General features: G+C 40.0%; 1 protein-coding gene across 1 annotated transcript in view; it reads right to left on the bottom strand.

Moving 5' to 3' along the window:
• The window catches only part of XPOT (exportin for tRNA), a 73,957-nt gene that overhangs the window by 12,653 nt on the left and 44,385 nt on the right, over positions 1–16,919 (bottom strand). The window contains exons 12-22 of the mRNA XM_065412718.1: positions 14,317–14,441; positions 13,213–13,357; positions 12,932–13,051; positions 12,632–12,726; positions 11,297–11,366; positions 9,804–10,042; positions 8,913–9,198; positions 6,013–6,202; positions 2,188–2,304; positions 1,974–2,089; positions 1,589–1,636 (exon numbers count right to left, since the gene is read on the bottom strand). Of these exons, the coding sequence (XP_065268790.1) occupies positions 1,589–1,636; positions 1,974–2,089; positions 2,188–2,304; positions 6,013–6,202; positions 8,913–9,198; positions 9,804–10,042; positions 11,297–11,366; positions 12,632–12,726; positions 12,932–13,051; positions 13,213–13,357; positions 14,317–14,441 (1,551 nt within the window). The remainder of the gene's footprint in view (positions 1–1,588; positions 1,637–1,973; positions 2,090–2,187; positions 2,305–6,012; positions 6,203–8,912; positions 9,199–9,803; positions 10,043–11,296; positions 11,367–12,631; positions 12,727–12,931; positions 13,052–13,212; positions 13,358–14,316; positions 14,442–16,919) is intronic.

The following is a 16,919-nucleotide window of genomic DNA, read 5'->3' as shown; positions in this document are numbered from 1 at the left end:
CTGTGGTACGGCGTCTGCACTGTTCACCCAGGAAAAAGGTGCGAAACAGTTGTCTGCCATTGCTTCCCTGGAGAGGGGGGAGGATGTACCCAGAACCACCCGCGACAATGTTTTTGGCCCCATCAGGCATTGGGATCTCAACCCAGAATTCCAATGGGCGGAGGAGACTGCGGGAACTATGGGATAGCTACCCACAGTGCAACGCTCCGAAAATCGACGCTAGCCCCGGTACATGGACGCACACCGCTGAATTAATGTGCTTAGTGTGGCCGCATACATTTGACTTTATACAATCTGTTTCCAAAATTCGAATTATATAAATTCGGATTAATCCCGTAGTGTAGACATAGCTTAAGTCACCGGCCACTGCAAAGGCCTCCAGGTGGAAGGCACTGTGATGACTTCTTGGTGTCCAGAGGAGGTCCCACACTGGACCCCTGCAAGTAGTGTGGAGTTGACAGTGGCGCTAGGGGCCGGGGACAGAGGAGCGGCCTGATGCACGTCACACTCCACTGCTGTCCCCATTTGTCCTTGCTCAGCACTGGGGAGACATCCTCTCTTGGATTGCTGTTTCTTATGCTTCTTCCTCAGCATTGCAGATGGAAACGGTGCTGAGAAACATGCAGTGCCAGAGGGGCGCTTTGCGCCAAAGCTGAGGTGTTCGGAAGACTAGCTCTCAGTCTAGCCTTTCTTTGTACAAGGTGTGAAGTCCTGACAGATTTCACAGCACTCTCATATGTGAGCCTCTCTCAGACACTTCAGACAACGCAAGTGCGGGTCACTCACCAGCACAGGCTTGCCACAGAAGGCACAAGGTTTGAAGCCAAGGGACTGGGGCATGCCCAGCCCCAGGGGCGAAGAGAGCCCCTCTATGCTAAGAGAGGGAGACTATCTGCACTAATACTATTTACTCTATTTACGCTACTACTAAACAGACTAATAAAACAAAGCTGAAGAGAAAACCACTGAATAACGCCTTGCCGAAGCAACAAGAGCTGTTCCATCAACTGTCACGGGCGGTAAGAAGGAATTGAGAAGGTGAGGGGCCAGCAGTGCCCCTTATACCAGTGCATAAGCACGCAGCACCAGAGGGCACTAGAGTTGGCCCGACAGATACCACTTATGGAAAAATCTCTGGCGATGATGCACGCGACGTGCGCACAACTAACATGAAATGGACATGAGCAAACACAAAGAAGAACATGCCATTTTTAGTGACTTTACAGCATGAAGCTACTTTAAGCAAAGAGATCTGCTAAAGAACATAATTATTTCAAAACCACAGATCCCTTGCACTTGGTGTAATTATTGTACTGAGTAACAGAGTAATTAACCACCACTGGATTAAAATTGATTTAAATAATAATTTTTGAACAAACAAATTCAGTTATTTTGTGACAACTTTAAAGGTTTTACAACAACATAAAGAGGGACAAAACACAACATTCATTCCAGTCAGTGATTTCTGTTAACTCCCCTGGAATTAATCTTATTCTTCTCTCCACATAAAGACACTTACTAGCTTCTGGAGATTAATTTAATTCCGAGAAACACCTTTAAGAGAAACATTTAGTTTTACAAGCCTTACCCTTTTGAGATGAATTGTTTTTAATGTCACTGCACATTCCGATAAAGCCTGCAGGGGAGGAAAAAAAAAACCCTTAAGATTTCAACCCCAACACACTCTTGTCAGTAACTAGTATTGAATGTTAACTTTTGTTAATACTATACATTTATGTTAGGGACTCAGTCCTGAAGTCGTCTGCATACAGATCTTTCACTGAAATCAACTTGAGTTCTAAGTGCAGGAGGACCTGCAGAATTAAGCACCCTCAAAAGAATGACCATCTAATTGTTTTACATAAATGAAAAAGCTTTTGTGTTATCAGTCAAATCAATTCTTTGTTGTATGTATATTTCAACTTCTAAAAGTTTTCATGTGTATGTTAAAATAAATATTTCATAATACATACCAATACTGTCTGTGCATCTGCCAAGTCAAAAGTTTGTTTTAAAGGCGCTAAGAAACATGCAGGGACAATGTGCTTGTAGACAAAGTCTGCAAAACCTACTGGTCCATCTTTGCCCCCTGGGGGGAGGAGGGGGAAAAAAAAGAAGCACTGTTCAGATTTTATCCTTCTAACAATTACTGATCATAAACCTGTCAGAATATGAATGCAAACTTACCCCAAAGCTCCACCAGCTTAGAAAGAATAATAAAGCATGTTTTCTGTGCAATAGGATCTGGATAGTCCACTGCTCCTTGGATGACAGTGAACAACACACGTTCCACATTCTCTGCATCTACAATAGATTACAGTAAATTAGATTTTTAGTATGAAAGATAAAACTAACTTGAATTCTCCAGCATGAACAGAGAAGACCTAATTTTTCAAGCCTTTGAGACTCCATCACACAAAGGGCAAAACAGTTTGTTATGTAATTCTTATTTAAAGAGGAAAAGATTTCAAAAGTGATTTTCAATTTACAAAATGTTATAACAGCATATAGACAACTTCGAAATACTCTACAAACTTAAATGACAAACAGGTTTCTATGGAGACAGGTTTCAGAGTGGTAGCCATGTTAGTCTGTATCAGCAAAAACAACAAGGAGTCCTTCTGGCACCTTAGAGACTAGAATTTATTTGGGCATAAGCTTTCGTGTCCCTTGAACAGATATAGGTACATAGATATCTATTCAAGGGACACCATCATCAGACCTAACCACATCAGCCACACCATCAGGGGCTCGTTCACCTCCACATCTACCAATGTGATATATGCCATCATGTGCCAGCAATGCCCCTCTGCCATGTACATTGGCCAAACTGGACAGTCTCTACGCAAAAGAATAAATGGACACAAATCTGACATCAGGAATTATAACATTCAAAAACCAGTAGGAGAACACTTCAATCTCCCTGGACACTCAATAGCAGACTTAAAAGTGGCAATTTAACAAAAAACCTTCAAAAACAGACTCCAATGAGAAATTGCAGAACTGGAATTAAGGTACAAACTGGACACCATCAAATAGGGCCTGAATAAAGACTAGGAGTGGATGGGTCATTACAAAAACTAATTCCCCCCAGCTGATACTCACACCTTCTTGTCAACTGTTTGAAATGGGCCACCTTGTTTACACTGGCCTCATTAGCACTACAAAAGTGATTTCCATCCCTTCTTGTCAACTGTTGAGAATAGCCCACTTCCACCTTAATTGAATTGGCTCGTTAGTACTGACCCCCCCCACTTGGTAAGGCAACTCACATCTTTTCAAATGCTGTGTATATATACCTGCCTACTGTATGTTCTACTCCATGCATCTGATGAAGTGGGTTTTAGCCCACGAAAGCTTATGCCCAAATAAACTTGTTAGTCTCTAAGGTGCCACAAGGACTCCTCGTTGATTTGAGGTTTCTATGGAATAATTTATAAGATAGCTATAAAATATATTCTCTAGCAACATCTTGGTTCATCATGTTTTTATCAGTAATAAATGTTTATGATTGATAGAAATAAGATTATAAACTGCTGAGATATAGTCAGAATAAATTCCTCTTGGTTTTTGAAAAAGCTAATCAATACACTGGCAAACTAATATGCAAAATAAGAACTTTGTTTGGTCTTGATAAAAGAACTGTTGTAACAAGTTCTATGGTTGTCTGACTGCCAGATCCATATAATAAGATATTTTATGTATTTTTTACAAAAAAACACATAAAAATGTACACTTCAGCAGATTACAATAGAACTCTCTAGAAATCCCTGAACCTGCAAGGACCCTTGGAGTGGAAATGTTGACAGTTCCCATGGAGGAAGATGCTAAGATAACAACTGAAAAAAGATCCTTCCCAAAGAAGCAAAGTTTAACTAGACACCAATGGGGAGATGGATTTCTTCTGAAAGGGTTAAAACTATCAGCTCAAAAAGTTCACCAGTTCAAAAGTAGCTATGTGAAATGGACCATTATAAAGTGAGCCAATTTCACTTCTAATAAGAAGGAAATTGAAAAATTATAATGGTAAAAGTTACATGTACCCAAGGTGATGTCATGTCTCAATACTTATTAGACAGGTGTCATTTTTCATAAGTTCTTTCTGTTTGAAGTCAGGACACTGAACTTGGGGAGTGGGGGAAAAGGACAGAAACAAGTTATGAAAGCTGACAGGAAAATTCACCAGCATGTTGTCTGAAGTAAAGGTCTCTTGACAACGTTTGTTACAAAAAACATTTATAGCTACCAATCTTACATTTACGCTTAACACAAAAATTGCCATGCTGGATCTGGCCAGTGGTCTACCTAGTCCAGCATCAGGTCTCGGATAGTGGTCAGTGCCATGTGTAGCCCCATAGTGACAGTAATGGAATAGCCTATTCACAGAAGTTTCTTCCTAAACACCAGCGTGTTGCTGGCTTATACTCTGATGTACAAGGATTTGATCATTTAACAATTGTAGATGTTCTCATTAGTAACAGTCTGATACTTCTTTTACCCAACTCTTGGCCTTAATAAATCTGGTAGCTCTATATTCCTCAGGTTAATCATGCACTGTATAAGTAGTACTTCCTGTCACTGGGTTTTGGTTTATTGCCTTTCAATGTTATATATGTTTCCCTGTTCTTGTATTATGAGAAAGGTAAAGCCAAGAGAACAAGAATTTACATTCTCCGTTCCATTAGTTATTTTGTATCAATTGAACACATCTAGTGTTTTCAGTCTCTTCGTATGGAAGTCTTTCTGACCCTCATTTTTGTCACCTATTTCTGGATCTCTTTCATTTGTTTTTCTTTTTGAGAAAGCAACAAGAGCTGAACACAGTAATCCAGGTGATTGACAATGGCATTTTAAAGTATCTTCAGAATTTGCTATCCTATCTTTTTTAAACATTCTAATGTTTTGTTTTCTCTTTTGACCTCTCCTGCACGTTGAGCAGAGGTTTATGTTGAGCTGTTCACAACTGGCACAGCCCTGCCCATCCCTCATTTCTACCTCTCCTCCCCAGTTGTTACAGCTAGTTTAAACTCAGCAATATTCTAGTTCTTTCCAACATGTATGGTGATACTTGTGTCAAAAACAAATTGCTCCCATTGCGTTGCCCCTATATACTTAGCTTTATTACATGCAGTTTGAAGTTCCTCAGTCTAAGTAAAGGTCACCTGCATGTTTTCCCACCTCACTGTTTATTCCTCTTCCTCTAATAAATGTACTGGTTTCCTTAACCCATATTAGTACATCTTTTTGCAGTCTTGCCTAGATGAAAATCTAAAGCTTTTCATGTTTTCATGCATTTCTTCTTTCAACCTGCTAAAGCTCCGTTTAACAAAAGAATGTTTGAACAGATTCTGCACCAGTTAAGTCAACAGAACATATGAAATTGCCTTCAGTGGCAAGTGACCCCAAATTTTTGTGTGTCTGTTAATGATGGGAAACAGGTGTGGACTAGACACCCAGTGAGTCAAAATGAACCTCAGACATCAGGGGCAGAAGCGAAAACAGATGCTATTAGCAGGTAACCAAGGTAGAGGAAGGAGCAGCTCTAGTTTCTGCCCACTGATGTGCCATAGGGGCTGTGCTGGCATAGAGAGTGAGCTGTAAGACCATAAAAGGTACTGGGGTAAGGTTATTCACTGTATTGCATACAACAGTTGGTCATAAGTGAAACATTTAATATAGCTGGCAAAGTGTATTTCCATAGAAAAACATTTGATGTGCTTGTATTACTTGTCTGAAATCTCACTCCACCACTCAAACAAATATTAAGTCACAAAACATTGCCAAAATAATCACTATAAAAATAGTTTACTCATATTGTATTTCGAAATGTTACAAACTAGAATTCTTGTTTAGATAGCCAAAATTAAGTATAATCCATTTAAGGCAGTGGATCCTACCTTAAATATTTAAATAGCATTTAGCAGGAATTGTGCTAATGATTTTGGCAAACAAAACTGCTTGTTGTATTGGGTAAAAATGATTCATGGTGTGATCCCATGAGTGACTGCTCACCCTGATTAGCTATGACTTCACTCATTCCACTGCCAGTAACCGTCTGCAGGAAGGCAAAATAACTTCTCCGTAACATTTGCTTTTCTAAAGCAGCAGATTGGTCATTTTCTTCTGCTGGACGAAGCAACACTTCAAAAATAGCATGAAGTAGCGGCATAAACATCTGTTGCAGAAATGGGGAAACCTGGGTCTGTAGAGGTTGGGGTGGGGTGGGGGGAGAAACAGTGTCAGCTGACCGCTCATTACAGAGACATTAAAATCTAGCACAGAAAAGAGATTCATTTTCATTAGCTTTTGTTGTCACTTCCAATAATTAAAAATAGTCAGGCACCATCCAAGTGTAGATATAAACACATAGGTAGAAGTGGTAGCCATGATATAGCATTCATCATGCACTGCTGACCATTAATCAATCCACCTCAAAAACTAGTCTAATATTTCAAATCTGAGCCATTTCAGACAGCTTATCTTTATTTTAAAAAGGCTTTTCTGAGAAATGGCTATTTCCCCCACCACTCATGTGAGATTCTCCCATCCTTCCTCCACCAGAATTATACTGAGGCTCAAGAGGAGAAATATTTAGTTCTGCACCAACAGACTTATCCATTCTTAGCCCTGCAGATTGTTAAATAGGAACTTTATCCTTCTGGAAAAGGGAGATTTTCAATTCTTCCAATGATACAAACAGCACTTGCTTCAAAATCCTGGAAAGCCTCAAGTTGCTGGATTGCAAAATCATGACATTTAAAATTATAGAAAATTTATTTTAAGTTATTTCTAAAAAGATTTCAAAATGTAGAAGTTGACACAAGAACAAAGTGGACCTCTATCATCATCATCTGTGACACCCTTAACTTCAACAGTTTTCTTGGTTAAAGCCTGAAAATAGGTAAGAGGTCATCAGGTTACCTTAATTTCCTCCAATTTGAGGCTTCATAGACAGACATGACTGCTGGCAGAATAGAATTTTCAAAAATTGTTAGATTGAGGACCTTTTGGTGACATACGAGTGTCAAATTTGTTTTTCCTGCAGTCAGCAGTCCATAACAACTGATGTACAAGATTGTAGCTCAAGAGAGTGAAGACTCAAGGCTTTGACACTAGTAAGTAATGCATCCACTCAAACCTCATGCCTATAATATATACCTACTACACCACTCAGTAAATATGCACACCATCAGAAGGGTAGGGAAGTGAAATATTGTCTTTCTTGTCCATTAAACCTTAAGTCATTTTCCTACTTAGCGCTATGTTTTTTTAAAAATTAGGCACAGTTTTTATGCATTTACGGATACCAGCTGTTTAGGAAGATTTAAGTCAGTTACTGAGAAAGATGAATGATTAATCAAACTTAAAAAGCAATTCAAGATGAGAAAAAGCTGCATGTAATTAGAGTTGATGATAATGATCCTAAAGTTATACTAAGAATTGCCTAGTTTACTTCTTTTCATGACTATATGCTTCCCCCATTATGCCTGACCCCAACATTTCATTCTTCTTTTCCTCAATTCATCGTAGGCCTTTACTGGGGTCAACAGGCAATCCCTATTTATCATAATTTATCCCACCCATATGGTTACTTAATTCCTTACTCTATCTTGAACTGCCATCAGTGTCATCTGAAAAACCTAACAAGATACAACGCCAATGTGGAAACACTTTCTCTTTCCCTAACCTCCCAAAACTTGCCATAATCTTTACATCCCATCACCATCACTCCATAGAGTTCAGAGTGTGAAATTCCCAACAGTGCTCCAGAGCCTAGATCCCCCATGCTCTAGTATATTTTTCTGCCATGCCACCATGATAGCTCATAAACATTTTTTCTCTGTAGTATTTTCATTTTCACACCAAACTCTGCCTTTTAGTATATTTAACAAGAAACCTTCAGCTGAAAGATTCTATACACCAGGGCTTCTCAAGCTTTTTCATACTGGGGCCAGATTTTGTATACAGATGCTCCACGAGACAATCTCCCCTCCCATTCATGAATGCAACAACAATTGTGACACTGAAAAGTAATACTAGCCCAGTAATTTAATGTATTTTAGTTGTCCCATTCAATACAATTTAGCAATTTGAAATGAGGAGCCAGCACAATGTGACCAGCCACAGTTTGAGAAGCTCTCCAATTCAATAGTGAAAGTTTGTCACTCATTTACATACCAAACACATCTGCACACATTCCTAGACATTAGTTCTGCTCCAAAAACCCATGTTCCTACCTGTGTTTAAGAACTCTTCACTATTTGTGGACCCATCTTGTATAGTAGTGCGTTAAGTACCAGTGTATATTTTTGTATAACAATTACGCACCAAGTTCCTATACACCAGTGTTCTCCACAAAATATCCACACACCGTATCTAAAACTTGCATACCTACCTGCATTTTTTTACATGTTTATATCTGTGTACATACCCGTAAATCTCGCTACAAAAAAGAAAAGGGACAGAAAGTTCCCTTCAGGTTTAATCACTGTTGAGTGATTAGCATTTTTTCAAATTAAATTTAGCACCATGGCATTTTGCCTATTCAATACTAACTTCATCACGGAAAACAAGTATCGTGTTTCTTGTTAATATAAAAAGAGTGTTTTTAAGCAGTGAAATACCAAATCCAAAAGCTGTAGCTTTAAAAAAAAAAAAAAAATTGTTGCTTTTTGCGGTAATTACAGTTAAAGAAGGAATACCCCTTTAGTTCTTGGGAATTTACCAAAAGATATGTTCTTTCCCTCCTTCTCAAGCAGGTATTTACGAATAAAAAGCATTTACAGCTACAAAATAAAGCTTGAAGTACAATTCTATGAAGTTCAGGTTCCTCCACATACAATGACTCTTTTTCTAATGCCAGAAAGCAGGAGTTTAGAAGCCTCCCATCCCATAAACTGACAGACTCAGACCTTGAACTTAGCTGTGATTTGATTTATGAGAGGAATGAATTCTTGAAGGTCTTTTGCTTCGCAATCTTTGAGCATGTGTTCCGAGGCAGAAGGGATGAATGGAAGAACTTCTTCCTCTAGGCAAATAATCATGCGGTGAAGGAATGTGCGGACACCGCTTCTGATAACTTCCTTTTGTAACGGACAGCTGAGTGCTGGCAAAAATGTCTGTAAGCAGTCCAGGTATACTTCAGAGCAGCCACACTGCTTTACTGTCTGCTTGTTGCTGAAAGCTTTGCTGGTTCGGCTGTGCAAGCAAATGAACACACAAAGTTCTCTATTAACTCACATTCCAATGGAAATAAAAAGCAACAATGCAGATCTAGAACAAGACTTACTTTAGATATTTAAGAACTCAAATGTACTGTTCAAACATTAAAATTTCCTGAAATGGGGAGCCAAACACTTAGGGCATCGAGTTTTTTAATCACTTATCAAATGTAATTTACTTCACACTAAAAAGAACAGCATTTTGAGATTTAAGTTTGAGTAAATTTATCATTCACAAATGGTGCCAAAATGGACAACACTAGAATATTCTCTTTATTTTAACTGAAGTTCTTCATAAGATGTTGCATGAGTCATTTAATGGTAAGTGGTTTGGTTTACTAGAAATTCAGTGAAATGCAAGGATTTTGAAGACCTTAGATCCTCTATTGACACTCTTTCCTAGAAGGTACCTTCCCTGATTTTCTGGGCTGTTTGGAGAGAGTGCCAACCAAAAACAGATTTTTGGGCAATAAATGCTTGCAGGGAAATTCAAGCTGGTCATTGCTTTTGTTGATTCCAAACACTTTTCTCTTAAAAAACAAAAACAATGTATACCTGTCGAGTAAATTTTAATGTACCCACCTAGCAAAACCAACAGCATGATTGAGGCAGTCAGCCAGTGCCATCTGTCTGTCCTCATCTTGTGCCATCATCAGTTTTTCTAGCAGCACTTTAAACTTCTCCATTAGTGGAGTTAACAGATTCCTCATTAGAACCTGTTTCCTTTCTGCAGAGTATTCACTGTTAACTATCAGCACTCCAGCTGTTTCATAAATGAATAATTGATCATCACTGCTGAATAAAGCCTGGTAACCATTTTCCTAGAGCCAAAGACAGAGAATATATATAAATCACCAATTACTGAAATTTTATTCTACTAAATCTTTATAAAATTCCAAAGAGAATTGTTGAAGGACAAGGAGTAAAGAGAAATCTCTACAGAAAAAGTTTATTCTTTCACAAAAATGTAAAGTTAAGATATAATAGTTTGTTTTAGTTATGAATTTAAGTATAAATCAGAAGAAAGTATAGAAGTGTCTGAAATACAGGCTGTTGGGATTTCCTCCGAGACCTCTTCCACTTGGTTTATCCAGAACACCATATCCAGTGCTGGGAGAACACTTCATCCAGATCTCTGGGCTCAGAAAAGACACACCCACACTCTCTCCCCCCCTCCCTCTTTCCCTCTCATCTGGACCCCAGATTGTGTCACTCAGGTTCCTTTATTTGGCATACAGCAAAGCTATGCTGAGTTGATCAGACTCAAGTACAGGGGGTGGGTGTAGGGCATACTACACATCCAAAGTTACAAAGAAAACCTCTTCCTTCATATACATATCTACTATAGATCACCCCACATATTTCTTGAATGGCTTGGTTATTTTGCAGGAAACAATCCCTATGAAACAAGCTTTGTCCATGCTCGACCTACTCTTATCTTCATATCTACATTCTTAACTTACCTTGTCCATTGTTAGTAAAGGATTGCCTTGGTGTTCTCCCTCTTATCTTAGCTTGCTCAGGCATTCTGCCCTTTTAGCCTACTGACCTATTTACTTATTTTATTTAGCAAGCATTCTGTTTTCAGCCTAATAATCTGTTTACCTCTTTAAATCTATCCTCCAAGAAATGAGGCCTCCCTTCCTGAGTTAATTTCTCATGTCAGTGCAGGCCTCAGCTACTCAGGACCACTACAATCTCCCTCTCCAGTGCTTTTGATAGATCAGTGCACTTTAACAGAAGTATCAATAGGAGTTGCAATTGTTTGTGGACCTCGTGCCAGTTTCAAAGATTTTCAAAGGATCATCAACAAGTAGAAATCTCATCTACACATGTATTTCTAAAGCCCATGCTTCCTAGGACCCTATTTAACAAGATATTGAAGCATGTGCCTAACTTTAATCATATGAGTAGTCTCACTGAAGTCCCAGGAATTCAATGGGACTACTCATGTGTAGAAATTTAGAAATGTACTTAAGTACTTACTGATTAGAGCCTTAGTACCTAGGCACCCAGATGAATACAGATTCACACACTTCATTTGTGAGATTTTATAGGAAATAATAAGTACTTACAGGTGGAGAAAGTTCTAGCAGATCTTGTATTCTGTTCAGAACATCTTCAATAAAGGGGTTCATTTGTTTACTGAAGTAAAACATTTAAGTAGTATTACATATTTTTAGAAATCACCACTTGCAAAATCTTAGCATTACTGCAAGAGAGAATCCTGCTCTAACTAGGGTTTGGGTTGGACCAGTGTGGTGAACTGCCACCTCATGTTCCTGTGTGGTCCTCCAGAATAACAGTTTTCATTTTAAAGAAGTCTCTGGTTTTAGGATTGCGAGGAAAACCTCAAAAATGTGCATGTAATGAATGCAGAGATGTCTGCAGGAGTCTGCAGAGAGCCTGGAAAAACAGCTGACAAGTGGGAATGGCCCTATTCATTTCAGAGCTTGTCTACACTTACAGGCTGCAGTATCTGCGTCATTGTAGCACTTAATGAAGATGCTACCCATGACGACAGAAGAGCTTCTCCCATTGGCATAGGTATTCCATCTCACCAAGAGGAGATAGAGATGTCAACAGGAGAAGCCCTCCTATTGACATGGTGTAGATAGTGCTAAGGGTAAGTTTGGTGTAACTGCATTGCTCAGAGGTGTGGATTTTCCACACACCTGAGTGACGCCGTTATACCAATATAAGCGTGTAGTGTAGACCAGGGTTAAGTTAAGTGTTTTCATTAACAGTTGAAAAAGGGTCAGGTTTCTATGTCTGATGTATTGTTCCAGAGTTTTTCCTGTATTTAGGTGCAATATTTGTGCTTGAGAAGTAGGACCAATGTGATTTCCTGCTACTAATCATACCACAGATTGGAGAGTTTTAACTGTATTATTAAATAACTGTATTATTTAATAATCCATATAGAACAAGTTTTGCCTACTAGGTTCAAGAGAACAAATGTATATTCAAAATTTGGTTAACTCTTGTGTAAGTTGTTTTCAGGTTGTCACACTGAGGAATGATACTAATACTGGAACTCCACTCATGATCTGCCCACAATTGCTGGCTGGTTCCACTAAGATAACGAACAGCGAAAGTTGCTATTGACCAGTATATCACTATCATTAGACTTCAGAGTTAATACCAAACTGAGGTGAATTGGGAGACTTCACATCTGTTTTTCCTCTTTCTACAAATTCAGAAAACTCTGCTTCAGTCCACATTTTAAGATTCTCTGCAGTATTGGCTGAATTTTACAAAACCCCAGAAAAGTGCTTTTATGGTGTACCACTTAATTCCTGCTCATTTCAACCCATTTCTTTTATTCAAAATTTAAGAAGTCACTGCTCTCTCATCACCTGGATATTTTGTAAAAACTGGATACACCATTTGAAACAACTTTCACTTACTTAAGAGATTTGACAAATCTGGAAAAGAGGTAAGCTGTTCTGCTTCGTACTTTTGGACTAGTATGGCGAAGACCTCTGTGATCTAAGAATGCCATCTGCAATTAAAATAAAAATTTCAGTTTGTATTCATTGTACATAAGCAGAAAATTTAACAAACCAACAAAATTTCAATCTATCTTTTTCAGAAAATAAATAAGGAACGAAAGACAAGTTCTCCGAACACAAAAAACCTTCCTAATATTTTCTTTATCTAGTTGGAGAAAATAAAGTAAGAAGTTTTGTATGAATGATCAAACTTACTAAAACATTTGGAATGTGCTGAGGTTCAACAGTGAAAAATTTTTCATATCTAACCACCGTTTCAAAGAATTCCAGTGTCACTGATGTATGTTGATAGGCACTAACCCCAGATGTCACCAGCTGTAGGGAAAAATGCATTAAGGAATTAGGATTAATCATTTACAGTGCACAACTACAGTTTAGTGAAGCACTGATAATCATGATGAGCCTTTCATGTTAAAAGAAAAAATGTTTCACTCTTTACTACCAGTTTAAGTAACTCTTACCGCTGAAATACTTACAGTTCGCATCATATCCTGCAAAGCACTTGCTTTTGAAATATCACCAGAGAAGTGAGCACCATGAGAAACAGGGAGAGCCTCAGCCAACATATACAGGAGCCTTATTGCTACTTCTATTTCCATAAACCGTGTAGCCTGCCAATTCCTATAAAATGGACACGAGATTATCCTTCAACAAAGGTCGCATTAGCCAATGGAGCTTCATGAAACACTCAAGCTACCAATTTTATTGCCAAATATATTTCCCAGTATTTTCTTGTGAAGTGCCTTGAACTGCCTACCATGGAGAGACTACAGATGTGCAGTTTTCATTAAACATAGGAGCCCACAATCAGTTAAAGTATAACTAGGAAAAGACTATAAGAACACTGTCATCCTGAAATATTGGCCATTGGAGAGCATTATTTTTTACATATACAGACATGCAGCATTTCTTTTCACCATTATAGCAGTATCGTTGAAGCAGTAGAGGAGCATTCAACATGAATACTGTAGGTTTCTCATAGCTGCTATTTAGGATTGAGGAGGAAGACAAATTTGATATGGTTTGAGTGTTCTAAGTTTTAAAGGAACACTTGATTATTGTTTTTCCCCCTACGTTATCTATTCGCACTGTGCCTTGATAGTATCAATATTTGATGCAACTTCCACTGGCACCAGTCTATCACAGCTTCTCACTCCCTCAAATATTTTGGTATTTTTCGCTATTAGCTTAAAAAATATTTAAGCAGAAGGATATTTATCCACACGATGAAAAGCTAAGGAGAAACTATGCAGTTACTAGATAATGGTGGTCCCTAAAGTGAGAGGATGGTGATAACCTTAAAGTTAGAGAGAAGACACCTATTTTAGAGTCTAAGCCCTCATTTAATATAACAAACCAATCAAGAGGTTTTCTAGAAATCTGACCCTAAAAGAATCAAGATTATTTTACTGCTGAAGACACAGCAAAATGATATTGACCACTAAATTAAATGTAAAGAATGGTTTACCTGAGAGTTTTGACAAGGCCCTCATGAGAAATTTGTCATCCGTTATTGCATCAAGCAATCTTTCCTGGAAGTGCAATCTTTCTTAAAGCCAACTAGAAGAAATATAACTTACTGCAGTGTAGTGTTAAAAACTCTGCGGACTGAAGCCAATAGTAACTCTGGTGAGACCTGAGCTAATCTGTCCAACAATAGTTTCAGTTGTTTCCTGTATTCCACGAACATTGCTTCATCTTCACCCTGCAACACATAGATTCTTCATGTAATCCACATTTACACATTTAAGACAAACATCTGAAAATTACATCTTTAGAAAACTAAATTGTGATTAGTCATGATACAAAATAGATTATGAAAAGTTAATTGGGTAGACACGTACCAGTCATCTTATTTTCTTGTGTCTTAATGGCATGTGCCCTTTCCTTATTTTCTGTATGACAGTGACACCTAGAGGCCCCAACTGAGAACAGGGCACCACTGTGTTCAGGATACAGAGTAAGACAGTCCATGCCCTCAAAATCGTACAGTTTAAATAGCCAACACAAAGTGAAAAAAGGAAAAAGGGCCTCCAGCCCACTCTTGTTTTCTACCCACTTGTTCTGTCCAAGAAAAAAGTTCTCCCTCAACTTTAAAATTAAGTCATACATCCCAAATGATTAAGTGCTGCTCATGGCAACTACCGCAAGCAGGCCAAGCCAACTCTTAGGTAGGCTCTTATATCACTCCCACAGTAGCCTCTGAGAAATGGAGGCAAGGGAAGGGAATGGGGGGAGGGATAGCTCAGTGGTTTGAGCATTGGCCTGCTAAACCCAGGGTTGTGAGTTCAATCCTTGAGGGGGCCATTTGGGGAATCTGGGGCAAAATCAGTACTTGGTCCTGCTAGTGAAGGCAGGGGGCTGGACTCGATGACCTTTCAAGGTCCCTTCCAGTTCTAGGAGATGGGATATCTCCATTAATTTTTGGGGGGAGGGATAGCTCAGTGGTTTGAGCATTGGCCTGCTAAACCCAGGGTTGTGAGTTCAATCCTTGAGGGGGCCACTTGGGGATCTGGGGCAAAATCAGTACTTGGTCCTGCTAGTGAAGGCAGGGGGCTGGACTCGATGACCTTTCAAGGTTGCTTCCAGTTCTAGGAGATGGGATATCTCCATTAATTATTTATTATTATAAGATGGACAATTATAAAGGTAGAACACTTTTTCCATTCTACTCAGCACTGGAGAGGCCTCAGCTAGAGTACTGCATCCAGTTTTGAGTAGTACACTTAGGGTGACCAGATGTCCGGATAAAATCGGGACTGTCCCTATATTTAACCCTTTGTCTCGCGTCCCGATCAATGTATGATCAGGACGCCATTTGTCCCAATATTCAGGTAAGGAGGCGAGCGGGAGGGAGACGCTGACCCCGTGAGTGCTCCGGGGCTGGAACACCCACGGGGAAAAATTGCAGCCAAGCTCCCTCCTCCTCTTCGCCCCCCACACCCCGCACACCACGTCCCTGCTCCTCCCCCCCTCCAGCGCTTACCACTCCCTAACAGTGGTTTGGTGGCGCTTAGCACTTTCTAGGAGGGTGGGGGAGGAGTGGGTACACGGCACGCTCAGGGGAAGAGGTGGAGAAGAGGTAGGGCAGGGGCAGGGACTTGGGGGAAGGGGGTGGAATGGGGGCGGGGCAAGGGTGGTGCAGAGGCAGGAGGTAGGCGAGCACCCACCTACCTGGCAGAGGGGAAGTCGGCGCCGTAGGGGTGAGTGGCGGGCGCGGGGAGGGGTGAAGAGGCAAGCAGCGGGCGAGCAAGTGGGCGGGGAGGCGAGCATGGGTTGGGGGCTGAGGAGGGACACAGCAAGCCAGTGGCAGGCCGGGGGATGAGGAAGGGCACAGTGGTGGGGCCAAGCAGGGAGGGGGCAGGACCTGGTGCAGAGTGGGGGCAGAGCAGGGGTGGACTGTGGGCGGGGCTGATGGCACCCCAATGTGTCCCGATATTTTAGTGTGGTGATCTGGTCACCCTAACTACACTTTAAGAGATGGACAAGTTGCAAAGAGCAACAAAAAAAACAAAAAAAGAGTCCTGTGGCACCTTATAGACTAACAGACGTATTGGAGCATAAGCTTTCGTGGGTGAATACCCACTTCGTCAGACACCGGACGAGTCCAGAGGAGAGCAACAAAAATGATAAAAAGTTTAAAAAGTCTGACCTTTGAGGAAAGGTTAAAAAACTGGGCACATTTAGCCCAGAGAAAAGAAGATTTGGGGGGGGGGGGAACATCCTTCAACTACATTAAGAGTTTTTATAAAGAGGACAATGACCAATAGTTCTCCACATGCACTGAAGATGGACAAATAGTAACAGGCTTAATGTCCAGAAAAGGCGATTTAGGTTTGATATTAGGAAAGACTTTCTAACATTAAAGATAGTTAGGTATTGGAACAGGTTGCCAAGTGAGGTTGTGGAATCCCCAGACTTGGCAGTTTTTAAGAACAGGTTAGATAAACACCTGTCAGGGATGGTCTAGGTATACTTGGTCCTGCCTCAGCACACAGGGAATGGACTCTCAAGGTCTCTTCCAGCCCTGTGATTCTTCCCTCTCATCAGCTTCCCAGTCCCTCTCCAATAACAAGATGCAAACCTGTCAAAACCACCTTCCTTCTTTAGCCAGCCTACTTAATCACACAGAAATTGGACCTCATATTTCCCACCTTCCAGATGAAGCCAAGAGGAACCTCCA

This window comes from Emys orbicularis, chromosome 1 (assembly GCF_028017835.1).
Source record: "Emys orbicularis isolate rEmyOrb1 chromosome 1, rEmyOrb1.hap1, whole genome shotgun sequence".
Lineage (NCBI taxonomy): Eukaryota > Metazoa > Chordata > Testudines > Emydidae > Emys > Emys orbicularis.
Note: the sequence above shows the minus strand (reverse complement) of the source record. Positions and strands in the feature narration are given on the sequence as shown.